At 57.0% G+C, this 17,179-nt stretch overlaps 3 protein-coding genes across 19 annotated transcripts; 1 reads left to right on the top strand and 2 right to left on the bottom strand.

The window, feature by feature from the left end:
* Positions 1-821: 821 nt before the first annotated feature.
* Positions 822-1,985, bottom strand: NDUFAF3 (NADH:ubiquinone oxidoreductase complex assembly factor 3). Its single transcript, XM_005547060.3, has 5 exons — positions 1,885-1,985; positions 1,569-1,761; positions 1,341-1,407; positions 1,134-1,234; positions 822-1,054 (listed from the first exon to the last, which is right to left on the bottom strand). Exons 1-5 carry the CDS (start codon positions 1,959-1,961, stop codon positions 938-940), a joined length of 555 nt encoding a protein of 184 aa, XP_005547117.1. The 5' UTR covers positions 1,962-1,985; the 3' UTR covers positions 822-937.
* A 615-nt stretch (positions 1,986-2,600) lies between these two features.
* Positions 2,601-8,604, top strand: DALRD3 (DALR anticodon binding domain containing 3). Of its 3 annotated transcripts, XM_005547062.4 has the most exons (13): positions 2,601-3,263; positions 4,683-5,710; positions 5,792-6,087; positions 6,241-6,497; positions 6,600-6,679; positions 6,757-6,885; positions 7,256-7,329; positions 7,426-7,487; positions 7,588-7,670; positions 7,757-7,939; positions 8,012-8,125; positions 8,222-8,290; positions 8,389-8,604. In XM_005547062.4, the coding sequence occupies exons 2-13, from the start codon at positions 5,546-5,548 to the stop codon at positions 8,506-8,508; spliced, it is 1,632 nt and encodes a 543-aa protein (XP_005547119.2). In that variant the 5' UTR covers positions 2,601-3,263; positions 4,683-5,545; the 3' UTR covers positions 8,509-8,604. The 3 variants fall into 3 exon arrangements, with proteins under 3 accessions (XP_005547119.2, XP_045240853.1, XP_015301355.2); XM_045384918.2 differs by lacking the exon at positions 7,757-7,939; XM_015445869.3 differs by having other exon boundaries at positions 7,757-8,125.
* On the bottom strand, positions 8,141-17,041 carry WDR6 (WD repeat domain 6). Of its 15 annotated transcripts, none has more exons than XR_012431124.1 (7): positions 16,711-16,981; positions 9,969-12,450; positions 9,792-9,875; positions 9,587-9,703; positions 9,368-9,508; positions 8,657-9,267; positions 8,141-8,553 (listed from the first exon to the last, which is right to left on the bottom strand). XR_012431124.1 is itself a non-coding variant. In XM_074032147.1 (6 exons), exons 1-6 carry the CDS (start codon positions 17,024-17,026, stop codon positions 8,804-8,806), a joined length of 1,317 nt encoding a protein of 438 aa, XP_073888248.1. In that variant the 5' UTR covers positions 17,027-17,041; the 3' UTR covers positions 8,141-8,803. The 15 variants fall into 15 exon arrangements, 6 of the variants coding, with proteins under 6 accessions (XP_073888248.1, XP_045240851.1, XP_065395546.1 ...); XR_010584725.1 differs by having other exon boundaries at positions 9,368-9,486; XR_012431127.1 differs by having other exon boundaries at positions 9,368-9,486; positions 9,969-10,185.
* Between the last annotated feature and the right edge of the window lie 138 nt (positions 17,042-17,179).

Here is a 17,179-nt window from a genome sequence, read left to right as displayed (position 1 = left end):
AGCTGTGGCTCCTGGGGTTTCAGTCTCACACTGAGCATCTGACTCTGGCTCCCGAGGGGTCAAAGGGTCAAAGAACAATCCCTGGGACTGGCATACACAGGGCATCCTGCTAGGACCAGATCAAGACATATAAATATTCCCTAACTTGAATCTCTCTCAGCCATGCACGTTGGCTCACACCTGTAATCCCAGCACTTTGGGAAGCTGAGGTGGGCGGATCACTTGAGGTCAGGAGTTTGAGACCATCCTGGCCAACATGGTGAAACCCCATCTCTACTAAAAATACAAAGATTAGCTGGGCGTGGTGACGCATACCTGTAGTCCCAGATACTCAGGAGGCTGAGGCAGGAGAATCACTGGAACCTGGGAGGGGGAGGTTGCAGTAAGCTGAGACTGTGTGACTGCACTCCACCCTACGAAAGAGCAAGACTCCTTTTCAAAAAAAAAAAGCTGGGTATGGTGGTAGGGGCCTGTAATCCCAGCTACTTAGGAGGCTGAGGCAGGAGAATCGCTTGAATCCTGGAGGTGGAGGTTGTAGTGGGCCAAGATCACGCCACTGCACTGCAGCCTGGGTGACAGAGCCAGACGCCATCTCAAAAAAATAAAGTCAGCTATTTTGTGAGAAAAGTCATTGAGGTCCTCTCAACTCTGCATGTGAGGAAGTAGCTCTAGAACAGGTAAACATACTACTACCTGGCTTCTGAAAGACTAAGGAATCCTAAGTAATCTAGATAAAAAAGTGACTCCTTGGATTCTTCACATTCCCCTCCAAGAGCCCAGTGAGCCATCAGCTCCTGGCCAGCAACACACCTGATACAAAATGGGGAAGTGTATAAATTATTATGTTGATAAGCAAGGTTAAGTGCCAAAGGGTAGATAAGAGTGCAACCATCGGGAAGCCTGGCAGAGTGCAGTCAGCAGGACAGTTCACGGTGGTTCATTGAGCAGCTTGGCCCAAAGGTTTGAGTGAAGTCCCTCCTGGTGGAGGGATGAGAGCAGCTCCAGTTACTCGGCCTTCATGACACAGGAAGTTGAAGGTGGCACAGGCATTGGGCTGCAAAGAAAAGGCCAGCATCAGCCTGTCTAGCATCAGGCCTGTGCTCCCCGCAGCATGCCCCAGTCCCGGGACTCACCGTGTCCTGCACTTCCACAGCAATGCCCCGCTGCCTCATGGCTTGAAGCACCTGGGACTGCAGCCTCTCGGTCCGGTCTCCAGTCCCCACCACAACAATCTCTAGGGAAGGGAGAATGTGGCTAGTCTACAGTTCTGTTGAGATGCTGGGGTGGGGTCGCCTTTTGGGGCCCAGAACACCTCTGTTCTCCCTCCCCTCCCCCAGTACCTATCCGGGGCTCCAGCATCCAGAAGAGGGAAAAGCTCTCTTCGGTGATGTCCTGGTGGGATCCCACCTGTGCAGGGAAGAGGCACATTTAATACGACAAATCCACGCAGCCTCTCCCCACCTCCATCCACTACAGGACATAGAGGAAAGCCAAGTTTACAGGGACACGAGCAGGGTGAGGGCCTGTGACTCTGGGCCTCAGTTTCCTCACTGCGGGCCAGGACTCACGTTCCATTGCACCACCGAGTGCGGGAGCAGAGCGCAGGGCCCGAGCACGCGGTTTCCGTTTATCATGAAGCCGCGGCTGTTGTAGCTGTCGATGTACGTGGCCTGAGCGGCCTCGCGTTGTAGCAGAGAGATGTGAGTCCGCTGATACAGCTCGTCATCCGCCGGCGAGAGTCGATGCCCGCGCCGCGGGGCCCTGCGGAAGAAAAGGGTCAGGGGAGTGGGGCCGGGCTGCGCCGCCCGAGAGGCCGGAAGGTGCGGGGCTGGCCGTCGCCGGCCCTACGGGAGGGATGGTCGAGGGCGCGGGGTCCAGGCTCACCAGAGAAGCTCAACGGGCGGACAGCGCAACGAGGGTCGCGCTCGATACAAGCTACGCAGCGCGAGAGCGGTGGCCATGGCTGAGCGACGCGCGGCGAAGTCGTCACCGGCGCCGTTAGTCACCAGGTTGGCGGGGCCCTGCGGAGCCTGACCCAGCGAGGCTGCAGCGCCCCCTGCGTCCTGGAGGGCACCGCACAGCTCGGCCGGCCCAGCAGGCGAGTGTCATCTGTCCGAGGAGGACGAGTTCCCCGACCTACGGCGCAGCTCCAGTGTCAGCACCTGCCGCCCTCCCCGTCCCGGGCCCTTGCCCACCGTCCCAGGGGAGTGGAACACCTGGTAGCGTGTCCGCCCTCAGGGCGTTGCCTGGGTCGCAGCCGCGGCCTGGCCCCCGGGCTCTCAGCTATTAAGCCGCGCTCCCGGGGCGGGGCGGTCGCCCACCTAGTCCTGTCCCGAACACCTGGCCAGGCGGTCGGTGCCAGACTTCTAGCCCCTAATCCCAGCCTTTGGGGCTTCGGGCACCGTGGGCGGGTCAGTCGACTCAAGTTTCTCCGGCTCAGCGCCGAAGCACGCCCCGCCCTAACCGCCACCCGCGCGACCGTTGGCCTCTCCACCGCCCCCGGAGAGGGGCGTGGCTGAGCGTGGATTGGCTTCTCGGGTGCTCCAGGGGGCGTGGCCAGATGGTTTCTCCTTAAAATGGCTCCAAGTCTGCAGGCAGCCAGAGCAAGCAGAAGGGCAAGCGGTGGTAGTGTTGGGCTGACCGTTCGGCTGGGCCAGACCAGGCCGAACAGGACCAGACTTGAAGTAGAAGCGCGTGGAGCATCACCTTGTCCTCGTTCACTCTGCTCGCGTCCTGGGAGTCCCCCGTCCCCCGTCTTGATCCAAGTCAAGGGCCTACTGGCGCGAGAGTCGCTGGCGCCCGCGCGGGGTTTGGGCATCTCGGCACGCCGGCTGTGTCGTGGCCTCAGGGGAACATTGTCGCCTTCGCTACCCGCGGGGCCGAGCGAGCGGGAAGCTCGGCACAGTCGGGGCCTGGTGGTGGGTCCCCTGGGGCCGGTCGCAATGGGTTTCCGGGGGTCCCGCTGCTGCTCTGTGGACCCCTTCGGCTCCTGGTGCTCTGGGCGCTGGCAGCGTCACCGGACAAAGGCCACGAGCGCGGGGGTGTCCCCGAGGCGGACGCGCGGGTTTACTTCCTCTCCGGCCCCACGGGCGCGCTTCCCTCCTGGCGGATTCCGAAGCCCGCCCCACCACCGTCACCGCACCAGTGGCCCAGGCAGGCTTCGTGGGACCAACAGGGCTAATCCTGCCCCGCGGATCTAATCCGGATCGGGACCCGGTCCCAGGGGAGGCCCTCACCTCCCCTTCTATTGTTCTGGGGCTCAGGTGAGCGTCTTGTTCCCTCTAGACTCGGTTTCACAGCCTACTCCCGGGTCTTCCTCCTGGGAGTGGGGATGGGCGGGTTCTGATGTGGCCCCAGGGCAAGTGACCTGGGGGCAGGAGCTCCCCCGTCCCCCCGCCAACGGCTGGACAGCGGGCAACGGAATCCCAAAAGCAGCTGTTGTCTCCAGAGCATTCCAGCTGCGCTTGGATTTCGTCCCCTGCTCTCCTGCCTGAGCAGCGCCCTGGCCCAGATGGGGTGCCCCTGACCCCCAGACATAATTTACTGAGCCGCTTGGGTCTCAGTTCCTCTCAGGTGCGCCCTCAGGCTGGAGGTGATGGGTGTAGAGGTGGGAGAGCCGAGGCTGGTGGCCATCTCTGGAACCCTGGGGAGCACTGGCGAGGGAGGGTGGACCCAGGACCTCCGGGTAGGAATGCAATGGTAGTGAGTCCCCGAGGGCTGCCTCATCCCGCATTTCGCTAAAGATAGCCCTCTACTTCCTGGGGAAAAACCACCCCAACCGTCTTCGTGGATGAGTGTATCTAAAGTCCTCAGTTTGGCTGAGGGTTCCCAACCCTGCCCAGCAGTTGTCTCCAGGTTATGCACCTTCAGAATGGAAAGCGCTTTGGAATGACACGATCACTCCCGTTGAGTGGGCCCCCGAGAAGCCATCGGGAATGTCGTGTCCGCCCAGTGCTCTTTCGGCGCCTCCCAGCAGGGCCTCAGCCCTGGCCCAGAAAAGGGCCTTGCCAAGCTTTTCCTGCCCCTGGGTTTCCCTGCTCTCCGGATTTCCCAACTCTCTACTGAGTTAGCTTCTCTATTAAAAGGAATGGGGGTGGGGTGGGGGGGGTGAGTATGTTACAGTGAAATGAAAACATTTGGGAATCTTTGTGGGAGAAAGAAAAAAACTTTCCTATTGGTAGAGGAGTAAGATATTCCAACTGAGGCCTATTTTTCTACTTCTTATGGTCGCATTATTGGGTTGGCCTGTAAATGGCTGTTGCCTAAAACAGGAAGCGTAAGGATCCTTGTTAAAGCACACCAGGTTAAAGGAGTCACATTAAAAGCTGGTCATTCTGGGCCGGGTTTAGGGGCTCACGCCTGTAATCCCAGCACTTTGGGAGGCCGAGGCAGGCGGATCACCTGAGGTCGGGAGTTCGAGGCTTGACAAACTTGGAGAAACCCTGTCTCTATTAAAAGTATTAAAAATACAAAAGTAGCCGGCCATGGTGGCGCATGCCTGTAATCCCAGCTACTTGGGAGACTGAGGCAGGAGAATCACTTGAACCCGGGAGGGGGAGGTTGCGGTGGTGAGCCAAGATCGCACCACTGCACTCCAGCCTGGGCAACAGGAGCGAAACTCCGTCTCAAAAAAAAAAAAGCTGGTCATTCTGGAAGGCATCATGATGGTTGTAATTTCTCAGGTATCAAGAGAAGAAAACTGGCAATTGTATCAAGAGTGCGCATTTATTGGGCATAAAGACGACCTGGGCTGGGCGCAGTGGCTGACTCCTGTAATCCCAGCACTTTCGGAGGCCAAGGCGGGCAGATCACGAGGTCAGAAGTTCAAGACCAGCCGGGCCAACATGGCGGAACACGTCTCTACTAAAAATATAAAAATTAGCCGGGGTGGTGGCGGGCGCCGGTAATCCCAGCTACTCGGGAGCCTGAGGCTGGAGAATCGCTTAAACCCGGGAGGCGGAGGCTGCAGTGAACCGAGATCGTGCCACTGCACCCCAGCCTGGAAGATAAGGGCAAGCCTCCGTCTCAAACAAAAGAAAAACACTCATATCTCAAACGAGAAAATGCTTGCAAATAACCTGAAACCGCGGAACACTATTCTTTTTAAAACGATGTTTTAAGTAGGTCGTGAAAGTGGCCTTAATGTTATACTGCCTTATTCCAGTGACAAGTATTCGTCATGTGTAAAATGGGAGAAATGAAATGTTAACACAAAGATGTGAGACATCGATAAGAGACGGTACCCTCTCTGATCCCCCACCGGGTCGCGAGGATCCTTTTCCTGGTTGAGACCTGGCCACAGGGAAAGAACCCTAGGCCCGGGAAGGACTCCCGAGATTTCAGATCCAGGGCCCGGCTGTGCAAGTGGACAGCGCGGAAGGGGCGCTGGGTGTGGTAGGTCGAAAGTAGCCGACACGGCTCCTGCTGGCGGAATCTGTCCTCTTACACGGACAGCCGCCGCATACCCGCCCCAGCCAGTCGATCCTTTCCGGAAGTTCACCTCCGTAAATTCTTTTTCCGGTTCCGCTTACTCCTTCCGGTCACCATGGCGACCAGGCGCCTTGGGGTTGGGGAGACGCTGGGGGCCCTCAACGCGGCCCTGGGGCCTGGCAGTCCGGTATGGATCAAGGAGACGCGCACCCGCCACCTGCGTTCCCGAGACTTTCTGGCACCGCACCGCGCGCTGCAGGCGCGCTTCGATGACGGCCAGGTGGGCGTGAGCCGGGCGAGGCCGTGCGGCTGGGAGCTGGGTCCCGTGCAGTGGCGCGCTCACACGCCCATTCTCCCGCAGGTACCCGAGCATTTGCTCCATGCCCTCGCCTGCCTGCAGGGTCCCGGCGTGGCCCCGGTGCTGCGCTGCGCGCCGACTCCCGCGGGTCTGTCTCTCCAACTGCAGCGGCCCGCGGTCTTCGAGCGCGTCCTCAGCGCCGTGGCCGCCTATGCCACGCCCGCCTTGCCTGCCTTGCAGGGCCAGCGCGTCTTACTACACTGCCCAGCCCTGCGCAGCTCCCCTTGCGCACTCCGCTTGAGCCAGCTGCGTACGGTGCTCGTGGCTGATCACCTGGCGCGAGCTCTGCGCGCTCACGGGTGAGCGGGGCCTCAGGGCCGGAATGGAGAAGGTGGGACTACCGGGGACCTAGAGAGCGAGCGGCGTCGCCCTTGGGGACAGCGGCTGGAGGTGGGAAGTCTTGGCGAGCTGGACCAGCTGCTCAGGCTGAGGCGACCGCCCTCCCTTCCCAGGGTGTGCGTGCGCCTAGTGCCAGCTGTGCAGGATCCGCACATGCTGACCTTCCTGCAGCAACTGCGGGTGGACTGGCCCGCTGCCTCGGAGAGAGCTTCCTCCCACACCCTGAGGAGCCACGCCCTTGAAGAAGTTACCTCTGCTCATGACGGGAGGACACTGTCCCCTGGCATCCTAGGCAGACTGTGTCTGAAGGAGCTGGTGGAAGAACAGGGCCGCACAGCTGGCTATGACTCCAACCTGGACAACTGTCTGGGTAGGACCTGTAGCCTAGCAAGGCCAGAAAAGGCAGGAGCAGGTAGGGGTGGGGACATCTCCGCTTCTTGCCAGCCTCAGCACCTGTCTGTTCTCTTTGCAGTGACTGAGGATCTCCTGTCTGTGCTAGCTGAGCTGCAGGAGGCTCTATGGCATTGGCCAGAGGACAGCCACCCAGGCCTGGTTAGTGACTCCCAGCCCTGTAGGTTCTCCCAAACCAAGTACACTGTACTTCCACAGTTATGATTGTCCTCCCTTAGGCTGGGTCCCCAGATACTGGTACAGACAGCTGCCTGGTTGTACATGTTGTTAGCTGTGAGGAGGAGTTCCAGCAACAGAAGTTGGACCTGCTTTGGCGGAAGTTGGTTGACAAGGCTCCACTCAGACAGGTGGGTTAATGATGACCTAACCCCTAACCTCAGGGGGCCCTTGAAAACCCACTGAGGGGCTTGTTAGCTGACAGGTCCAGAAACCGACACTTGATCTTGGGGGAGTTGCTGGACTTGAGAGGGCATGTGCAGCAGGTGCGGAAGCTCTGGGGAAGGGGGGGCTCTGTAGACACATCCCAAGAACACCAAAGACCAGGTTGAGAAGGCTGAACCGTGCGTAGCCTGAGGAGCTGGGTAGAAGGAACCACTCAACCTGGCAGTTCCAATTTGAGAAAATATGGGCTGAGTAGAGGCACCAGATTTGGGCTCCTCAAGGGACTTCCTGGAGAGTAGTGCCAACTAGGCTGAGCCCCTGCCATCTTCCTGACAGAAGCACCTGATCTGTGGCCCTGTGAAAGTAGCTGGTGCACCTGGCCCTCTGATGACTGCCCCTGAGTACTACAAGTGAGTGAGGCTGGGAGGAACACCAGCCTTAGCCAGGGTAGTGTGGGGGGACTCTTCACCCACGACCCTGCCCACTGGCCTCTCTTCCAAACACAGGTTCCGGCATGCCCAGGTGTGCAAGGCCTCAGCACTGAAGCATGGTGGGGATCTGGCCCAAGGTATGCCTGGCAAACCCTGGCTATGTTCTGGGTTAGGGGCAGGTTTTTTGCATCCCTGCCTTTGCCTGCAGACTGAATGACCAATCCTATACTCCCTCAGATCCAGCCTGGACAGAGATCTTTGGTGTTCTCTCTGTGGCCACCATCAAGTTTGAGATGCTGAGCACAGCCCCACAGAGTCAGGTGAGCCTGGGAGCCTGACAGGGCCAGTGCTGGGGTACCAGGTGTGGTGGCTGCCTTCTCTCTGCAGCTGTGCTCCTATTCCCTAGCTCTTCCTGGCTCTGGCTGACAAGAACATCTCCACAAAGGGCACAAAGAGTGGCACCTTTGTCATGTATAATTGTGCCCGTCTTGCCACACTCTTTGAGAGTTACAAGTGTAGTATGGAACAAGGTCTGTACCCCACTTTTCCTCCTGTGAGCAGTCTGGACTTCTCACTACTACATGATGAGGTGAGTGTCCCTCCCGGTAGCTGGCACAAAGGAAGCCTGGACTTCCCCTCCCAGCACCTTTCTCCCCCACAGGGTGAGTGGTTGTTGCTCTTCAACAATATCCTCCCCTTTCCGGATCTGCTGAGCCAGACAGCAATGCTGGACTGCACAGCCCCAGGGCTCCACATCACTGCACGCACAGAGATGGTGAGGCACAACCAGGACACTCTACACTCTATTCTTTATTCTGGTCTGGGGCACAAGAGCAAAGAGATGGGCCAGTGACTCAGTCTCTGTCTCTAGATGTGCAAGTTCCTGGTACAGCTCAGCATGGATTTCAGCTCCTACTACAACCGAGTACACATCCTAGGGGTGAGCGCACAGCAAAAACGGGTTTGGGACATGCAGAGAGGTACAGGGTAAAGACAAAGGAAGCAGAGGATGAGACCAGTAGGCCCCTTCTCTTTCAGGAGCCTCGACCACACCGCTTTGGTCAGATGTTCGTCCGCCTGCAGCTTCTGAGGGCTGTGCGTGAGGTGCTCCATACTGGCCTGGCTATGCTGGGTCTCCCTCCACTGAGCCACATCTGAGGCCACAGAGGCTCCAATATTTGGGAATGTTCACAAAGTCATCAACTGGAAAAAAAGCAAAAACCCACGGCCAAAATAAATTGGTACTGTTACAAAGTTCTGTCTTGTCATGGGGAGTGGGGCATATTCTTGGCAGCACTCCACTCACCTTCAGTTCCTGGACCGATGTCAGGAACCCGTGGCCGCCACCTCCTCCCCTCAAGGCATGCTGAGCATGGGCACAGACAGCCCATCCCTGCTCCATGCTGTCTGCGAGCAGGCCCCATGCCCAGCACACCGGCCACCGTGGGATACCTCAGTCATACCAGTTGTAAACCTCAAGCCCCTGACCCCCAAGGGCACAGCGGTGGCCAAACTCAGGGCTCACAGGCCAGCAGTCCATGTCAGCCACATCTGGCACATGGTACACAGTGCTATTCATGAAGGTGGGTTCACCATGCCCCAGACGCCAGAAGGTCAGCCGTTGATCAATGGAGGCTGAGACCATGATACTTGGGCTTAGGATCTTGAGGCCTGTCACATGGGCAGCATGTGCACAGGGGACACAGTATTCCTCTAGCACACGCAGCTGGGGTACCAGCCCACCCTCTCCCACAGCCTCTTCTAGCTCTAGCATCTCCACAGCAAGCACGAAGACATGGAGGGATCCATCTTCACTGCCACTGGCCACGAGATGGTGGCCCTCACGGGTGGGCAACGTGTGCAGGCTGTTGATACCACAGCTGTGGGCCTGCAGAGTCAGACAGGGGGTGCCAAGCCCTGAAGGAAGACGGTAGTTGTCAGGGCCCCGCCTGTCACATGTGTGAGGGCTATGTGACAGGTGAGGAGGGGTAGCCATGGTTGCACATTAGCTACTCACGGTAGGGAAGCCCAGGATCCACTGGAGGCTCCAGGACAGTGGAGCCATGGTCTAGCACGGTGGTGAGATCCCAGAAAGCCAGGTTGCCATCAGTAGCTGCGCTGCACAGGAGGAGCCTCCTGGAAGCCAGGAAAAGACAGCCTGGTCAATGACAGAGATGAAGCTCAACAGGAACCCCCCCACCCAGCCCATGCAGGACCATCATCCAGCCCCTCTCACCGTCTCTGGTTGGGTGCCTCATGTGTAAAGGAGTGGACCTTGAGGACACATCGCTTATGGTGGAAGGTTTCAGCAAGGAGCTGCAGAATCCGCCCGGAATCCTGCAAGAGAAAGAGCCTGGGGGCGGGGGGTGGCCTAGCTTAGAATGCATCCTAAACAACCTTACTTCCTTTGTCTCCCGCCCCACTGGGCCCTGTGCTCTCACCTTACAGCCCCATCACTACAGGCTGCAGCCACAAGGGGGCCAAGGCTGGGCTGGTCAAGTTCACACACAGCAAGGGACATGTACCTGCAGGGACAACACGCAGCTGTCAGGTGGAGCCTGCAAGCCTGGGAGCATCTGCATGACCCATACCATACCCTGCCCAGGAGCATACATTACCTGGTCTCTGGGTCTGCCTTGACCATTCGATGCCGATTGCGTTGCCGGTCCCAATAGTCATCTAGCCGGTGGGACGAAAGGTGCATGACATGGCAGGCGAGGCGGCTTGGGGTGCTGGGGTCCGGAGTAACCATGATGCTGAAGCAGTGCATCTCAGCCCGTCCCCCCGCAGACACCACATGGGCAGTCAGGCCTGGCTGAGGATCCTGAGGGCCACCTGGGGTGCCAATGCCCCATACAGCCACAGCACGTACAGAAGAGATGTGGTTACAAACAGCTGTGAGTGCATGGGCTGAGCCTGTTGTTGTAGGGAGTGCTAGGACACAGACAGTAGTGTCCTCACTACAGGTGATCACAATGTCAGTCAAGTCAGGTCCCTCACTGCCAGGCTCCAGGTCGTCAGGCTGCATGAAGCTGGGCACTCCATATTCAGGCCCCAGGGTAATGGTGCCCACACGCTTTACACAAGTGATCTCACGGCCATGCAGACCCTCCCGGAGAATCACATGTGGCCGAGTGCAGCCACCCAGAGCCCTGTACAGCATGACATCCCCATCCTTGAGGTAAGCAAAGGCCATGGCCGCCTCAGTATCAGAGAATGCCCACGAACGGTGCCCTCCACCACAGTTGACAATGTGCAGCTTCTCGTGTGACCGCGGGCTCCACACCACAAACTCATTGGCATGGAAACCCAGGATAACCATGCTCCCATCGGGCACTATACGGAGCCCAGCTAGCCAGTTCATGCCTCGACAGGACTTCTGCCTTAGGACTGGCTGGAGCTGGCCGTCTCGTACAAATAGCTGGTAGTAGGCGCCATCGCGCCCTGTGGTATACACATAGCCACCATGGCATGTGACTGAGGTCACACCCTGCTTCCCATGCAGAGAGGGCAGGGTAGACACTGGGCTCAACCCAGTGAAAGCATTCCCACCCCCACTACTACCACTACCCACTCCAGGTGCCCCAGCACCAGCCCCAGTCTTGCCTCCCACCCCAGGGTCCTTGAGCAGACCTGGTCTGGAGGGGAACAGTAGCACAGAGCCCCGGCGGTCACCACACACCAGGAAGTCACCTGGGGGTAGGAAGGCACTGCATGTGTGCCATCTCTGCTTGCTTGGGGGCAGCAGGTACCAACAACGTTCCTTGACAAAGATGGCCTTGCCAGAGGGTGCGGCTGAGATCTCTAGGCAAGCTACTACCCCACCAGGGCCCGATGCCAGCAACAGGAGCTCCTCATAACCACGCAGGGCCCAGCTCAAGCTGTGCACCTTCCCAGGAAACAGGGTCTGGTCCACAGCAGCAGTTGGAGTGTTGATGGGGACAATCTTGACACAACCTTCCCCATTGGCCATAGCACACAATCCAAAGCCCTCAGGACCAGGAGCTGCCTCCAGCAGGCAGTAGGACTGGAAATGTTTATCCTCTAGCAGTTGCTCCCAGCACTTGACCTCGACGTCATAGAGATACAGGGCCCCTGTATCAGTCACTGCCAGCAGTCGCCAAGAGCCAGCCAGCGTCACAGCCTTGAGGGTACCTGGCCTACTACGGGACTTGAAGCAGAGAGCCGAGACCCCCAATCCCCGGTACCCACGCCTTACCAAGTGCCACAGCCGAATGCCTGAGTCATCACCCCCAGTGATCACCCAGGCCTGCCTCTCATGGGCAGCTATGGCCCGGATCCCACGTCCCTGGTGTCCCCGAAAGGCCTGGAGGATCTCACCTTCATGGCTCCACACCAAGCAGACACAGTCCTCTCCTGCACTGATAAGGTAATTCTCTAGGAGCTTGACCTGCCATACACGGGCGCTGTGCCCAAAGCAGTGCCCAATATTCTGCACCCGACCCCCAGGCACTCGCAGGTCGCCCACCTTCCAGATACGAACGCTTCGGTCTTCTGAAGCTGTAGCCAGCAAACCCTTGCTTTCCAGGTATGACATGCTGAAGATGATGCCCACGTGCCCACTGATTCGTCGGTCAGGTGCTACAGGTTTGTTGTCTGCTAAGGCAGTTGCTGGGTACCAGACCAAGAGCTGGTTGGAAACAGCACCTGCCACTATGGTCAGCTCCTTCCAGGCGTCTCCAATCAGGCAGGCTGAAGAGAGGGTGCACCTGTCTGTGCAGGGCACCTCTTGCAGGATGCACCCTACTATAGGATCATATAGGACCACTGAGTTGTGGCCCAGGGCCAAGGCTATATTTCCCTCAAGCCAGCGTGCATCCCAAATCCAGTCAGACATGTTCCACAGGCCAGAGCGCCAAAGCTCCCGGAAGTGGCCCTGTCCCCAGCTAATTTTCACAACTCGGAGTCCCTTGCTTCCAAACACAGCCACCATGGCCTCCAAGTCAAAGTCTCCATTAGGCTCTGGCCGCACCCGGAAGCCATGGATAAGATAGTGGCCAAGCAGGTTCTGTACTCGCTTTATCATCCGCAGATGCCCACCAAAGTCCAAGCTGTACACCAGGACATCGGGACCCTCACCTAGACAGAGGCAAAGAGCCATGTCAGAGCTATGTACCTAACTCTGATGACCCACAGGGAAGAGATGGGGATCAGGGAAACTTCTCGGCATGTAGCCTATGAACGTATCAGGACACACAATCCTGCAGCTTGAATCTTAGAAAATCCTTGGTTGAGAAAATCCTCGGCCGGGTGCGGTGGCTCACGCCTGTAATCCCAGCACTTTGGGAGGCCAAAGAGAGACTCCGTCTCAAAAGAAAAAAAAAGAAAATACTTGATCTCGGCCAGGCGCGGTGGTTCACACCTGTAATCCTAGTATTTTGGGAGGCCAAGGTGGATGAATCACCTGAGGTCAGGAGTTCAGGACCAGCTTGGCCAACAAGGTGAAACCCCATTCTATTAAAAACACAAAAATTAGCCGGGCATGGTGGCAGGTGCCTGTAATCCCAGCTACTCGGGAGGCTGAGGCAGGAGAATCGCTTGAACCCAGCAGGTGGAGGTTGCAGTGAGTCGAGATCGTACCACTTCACTCAGCCTGGGTGAAAGAGCGAAACTCCGTCTCAAAAAAAAAAAAAAAAGGGAAAAAAGAAAATCCTTGGTCTCAGCTTCAGCTGGACTTTAAGTGCTGACTTTGTTTTCCTCATCAGTCACTCTTTTTTTTTTTTTTTTTTGAGACAGAGTCTCACTCTGTCACTGAGGCTGGAGTGCAGTAGCACTGTGTCGGCTCATTGCAACCTCCATCTCCAGGGTTCAAGCAACTCTCTTGTGTCAGCCTCCCGAGTAGCTTAGCTGGGATTACAGGGGCCCACCGCCATGCCTGGCTAGTTTTTTTTTTTTTTTGGAGACAGAGTCTTGCTGTGTTGCCCATGCTGGAGTGCAGTGGCACGATCTCGGCTCACTGCAAGCTCCGCCTCCCGTGTTCACGCCATTCTCCTGCCTCAGCCTCCCGAGTAGCTGAGACTACATGCGCCTGCCGCCACGCCCGGCTAATTTTTTGTATTTTTAATAGAGACAGGGTTTCACCATGTTAGCCAGGATTATCTCAATCTCCTGACCTCATGATCCGCCCACCTCGGCCTCCGAAAGCACTGGGATTACAGGCGTGAGCCATGGCACCCAGCCAGTTTTTATATTTTTAGTAGAGACAGGGTTTCACCATGTTGGTCAGGCTGGTCTTGAACTCCTGACCTCAGGTGATCCACCCACGTTGGCCTCCCAAAGTGCTGGGATTACAGGTGTGAGCCGTTGTGCCCGGCCTCATCAGTCACTTTTTTTTTTTTTTTTTTTTTTTTTGAGACAGTCTTGCTCTGCCACCCAGGCTGAAGTGCAGTGGCATGATCTTGGCTCTCTGCAAGCTCTGCCTCCTAGGTTCACGCCATTCTCCTGCCTCAGTCTCTCAAGTAGCTGGGGCTACAGGCACCCGCTACCACGCCTGGCTAATCTTTTGCATTTTTAGTAGAGACAGGGTTTCACTGTGTTAGCCAGGATGATCTCAATCTCCTGACCTCATGATCCGCCCGCCTCGGCCTCCCAAAGTGCTAGGATTACAGGAGTGAGCCACCACACCTAGCCTCATCAATCACTCTTGATGTTCAGTTCGACCACAAATTTCTCAAACTCAGAGTCTCCTCCTCACCTCACTTTTTTTTAATAAAAAATAATAATAATAGAGATGAGGCCTGATACAGTGGCTCACGCCTGTAAACCCAGCACTTTGGAAGGCAGGAGGATCGCTTAAGCCCAGGAGTTTGAGACCAGCCTGGGCAACATGGTAAAACTCCGCCTCTAAAAAAATTATGCAAATTAGCTGGGCATGATGGTGCACGCCTGTAGTCTCAGCTACTTGGGAGGCTGAGGTGAGAGCATCTCTTGAGCCCAAGAGGTGGAAGTTGCAGTGACCTGAGATTACACCACTGCACTCCAGCCTGAGCAACAGAGCAAGACCCTGACTCAAAAAAAAAAAAAAAAAAGTAAAAATGAGAAAGATTTTGACAATGCAAAAAGAAAATAAAAGATGTAAAATGAGGGCCGGGCGCGGTGGCTCAAGCCTGTAATCCCAGCACTTTGGGAGGCCGAGACGGGCGGATCATGAGGTCAGGAGATCGAGACCATCCTGGCTAACCCGGTGAAACTCCGTCTCTACTAAAAAATACAAAAAACTAGCCGGGCGAGGTGGCGGGCGCCTGTAGTCCCAGCTACTCGGGAGGCTGAGGGAGGAGAATGGCGTGAACCCGGGAGGCGGAGCTTGCAGTGAGCTGAGATCTGGCCACTGCACTCCAGCCTGGGCGACAGAGCGAGACTCCGTCTCAAAAAAAAAAAAAAAAAAAAAAAAGATGTAAAATGAGAAAGTCTAATCCAGTGGTTCTCCGCAGGGGGCAACTTTCCCCACAGAAGACATCTGGCAATAACTGCAGACAGTTTTGGCTGTCTCCAGGGGTTGTGCTACTGGCAACTAAGGCCAGGGATGATGCTAAACATCGTACAATGCACGCACAGCCTTCAAACAAAGAATCATCTGGTCTAAAAGGTCAATAGAGGCAAGACTGAGAAAACCCCGATCTAATCTAACCAGACTGGGTAAGTGTAAGGGGAGGACAACTTGAGGACACAATATTTAGAATTAGGATTCAAGGATAAGCAGCAGTTAGCCAGAGGAAGGCAGGCAGAAGAGGGGGACTGGGAGATGGGGAGGCCACGGATGGGAGGGTTTGCAGCTTTCTTGGTGGAGAAAACAGCAAGTATGATTATCCTGAGGTAGGCAAGAGCATTGAGTATGGTAGATGGAACAAGAAATGAAGAGCTCAGGAATAGGCTAGAGAGGCCAGGTGTGGTGGCTCATGCCTGTAATTCCAGCATTTTGGGAGGCTGAGGCAGGCGAATCACTTGAGGTCAGGAGTTTGAGACCAGCCTGGCCAACATGGTGAAGCCCCATCTCCACCAAAAATACAACAATTAGCTGGGCATGATGGTGGACACCTGTAATCCCAGCTACTCCGGAGGCTGAGGCAGGAGAATCACTTGAACCTGGGAGGTGGAGGTTACAGTGAGCCGAGACTGTGCCACTGCACTCCAGCCTGGGTGACAGAGCAAGACTGTCTCAAAAAAAAACCCAAAAAAACAGAATTGTAGCTATATAAAAGTCACTCTGGAAGCCACAGAAGTGAATTCACTTGCAGTTTCTTAAACTTCATTTCCCAAGTTATTCCCCACCTTAAAACCCTTCAATAGGTTCTCCCCACTGCCCTTAGGGATAAAGTCAGATCAAGGCCTGAAACAATGTGGCCTCTGCTGGCTTGTCCAGCCTCCTTTCCTCCCAGGCTCCATTCCTGCTCTAACTTCACAAGAATTCCCTCCTTCCCCCATAATGACAGATTCTTCCAGCCTCAAGGCCTTTGGTATGCTTACCCTCTGCCAGGAACTCACCCCTTTTCCTAGTTCACTCTTGTGGTTCTTTGAGTTTCTGCTTAGCTGTTCCCCCTCCAGGGGCCTTAGGAGTTTAGCTTGGGGTAGGAACTCCAAGCTCCAAGAACCCCCACACCAGATCGAAACTGGATCATCCCCATCCCACACACACACCCTCTTAGGACTGGTGACAACTCACTCAAGGCCTGACCGCCAAGGCCCTGCCTCAGGACCCTTATACAACTCAGTAGGACCAAAAAAGGTCATTAGCGGCTTCACATAATGACTGTTCGAGACCAGCCTGGACTCTGACATCTCAAGTCCCAGGCCTCGCCTGTCCTTTGCGACCCGGTTCTCCTTGGAGGGACGAACCTCCACACCTGATTTCCTGGACCTCAACCATCTCAGGAGAGGTCTCAGGCCCCGCTTCCCCGGGCACCGCCCCCTACACGTAAAGGTCTCATCCGCCATTTTCCGCGACGCCATCCTCCTCAGAGTATCTCCACCCCCACCTTAGCGGGAAGAGATTCATCCCGCCCTCGAGAGGGCACACCCTTGCCCTCTCCCGGCCCCGCCTTCCCCAAGAGGCCACACCCCCGAGGGGCCTCCTTCTCCACCTCCCGGCTCTGCCTGGTCTCCGTGGGAGAGGCCAACCCCCCACCCATCTCCTAGAAGGGAGCACACCCCCTCAACCCTCCGCTCCCGTGCCTACGCCTCCGCGCGGCCGCGTTCCCCTGCACCATCCCGGGGTTCCACCCGCCCTTTCCATGCGGGCTGAAGTTTATGAAGCGCCGCAGCAGCCACGTCAGCTTTGTCTCTCGGGCCCCGCCGTCCTCAGGTTGGCCCTCGTCCCCGCCGTCTCCTGGGCTCCCTTCTCACCTCCGACCAGCCTCAACCTGCTGCCCGTCCTCTCCTCAGGGCATCCCTTTGTCCCTGTGGCACCGCCCCTGGCAGGCGCTGTTTCTTTCCCCCTTTCCCCCTGGCGTGCCTCAAGCCAAGCCTCACCCGCCAACAGCCGGTCCCCCACGCACTCCAGACCCGTGACTGGGAGGAGTATAAGCTCCGAGGTTGCCAGCGGGCAAACGTAGTCCTCGAGACCGTCCATGTCGATCCTCGAGGTGCTGAGGCAGCCACGGCTAAGAAGGGAACTGAACTCTCGCGAGAACGAGCCTTCCCGGCGCGCCGCGCTGCCCATCAACAGCGCCCTCAGCTACAGGTAGCAGAGACCAGGGCGCCCGCGGCGGTTGTCCAATAACGACCCTTCGTCCCACGAAATCCAGCTCATGATTGGCGGGGCCCGCGGAGGGGCAGCCCTTCCCCCGCCCCCTCACGTGACGCTTGCAGGGCG

The sequence above is a fragment of the Macaca fascicularis genome, chromosome 2, assembly GCF_037993035.2.
Source record: "Macaca fascicularis isolate 582-1 chromosome 2, T2T-MFA8v1.1".
NCBI classification, from domain to species: Eukaryota; Metazoa; Chordata; class Mammalia; order Primates; family Cercopithecidae; genus Macaca; species Macaca fascicularis.
The sequence above is the reverse complement of the archived record's forward strand: the minus strand, read 5'-3'. Positions and strand labels throughout refer to the sequence as shown.

Excerpts from the sequence above, each read along its gene's own strand:
- DALRD3 (XM_015445869.3), top strand. The coding sequence starts at position 5,546 with ATGGCGACCAGGCGCCTTGGGGTTGGGGAGACGCTGGGGGCCCTCAAC. Across the intron at positions 7,330-7,425 it reads ACTGCCCCTGAGTACTACAA|GTTCCGGCATGCCCAGGTGT; the intron begins GTGAGTGAGGCT and ends TTCCAAACACAG. Across the intron at positions 7,488-7,587 it reads TGGTGGGGATCTGGCCCAAG|ATCCAGCCTGGACAGAGATC; the intron begins GTATGCCTGGCA and ends ATACTCCCTCAG.
- WDR6 (XM_045384916.2), bottom strand. The coding sequence starts at position 16,936 with ATGGACGGTCTCGAGGACTACGTTTGCCCGCTGGCAACCTCGGAGCTT. Across the intron at positions 12,451-16,710 it reads CAGGTTGAGGCTGGTCGGAG|GTGAGGGTCCCGATGTCCTG; the intron begins GTGAGAAGGGAG and ends GCCTCTGTCTAG. Across the intron at positions 9,268-9,367 it reads GGATCCTGGGCTTCCCTACC|GGCTTGGCACCCCCTGTCTG; the intron begins GTGAGTAGCTAA and ends GTCTTCCTTCAG.
- NDUFAF3 (XM_005547060.3), bottom strand. The coding sequence starts at position 1,961 with ATGGCCACCGCTCTCGCGCTGCGTAGCTTGTATCGAGCGCGACCCTCG. Across the intron at positions 1,408-1,568 it reads ACTCGGTGGTGCAATGGAAC|GTGGGATCCCACCAGGACAT; the intron begins GTGAGTCCTGGC and ends TTCCCTGCACAG. Across the intron at positions 1,235-1,340 it reads GATGCTGGAGCCCCGGATAG|AGATTGTTGTGGTGGGGACT; the intron begins GTACTGGGGGAG and ends TCCCTTCCCTAG.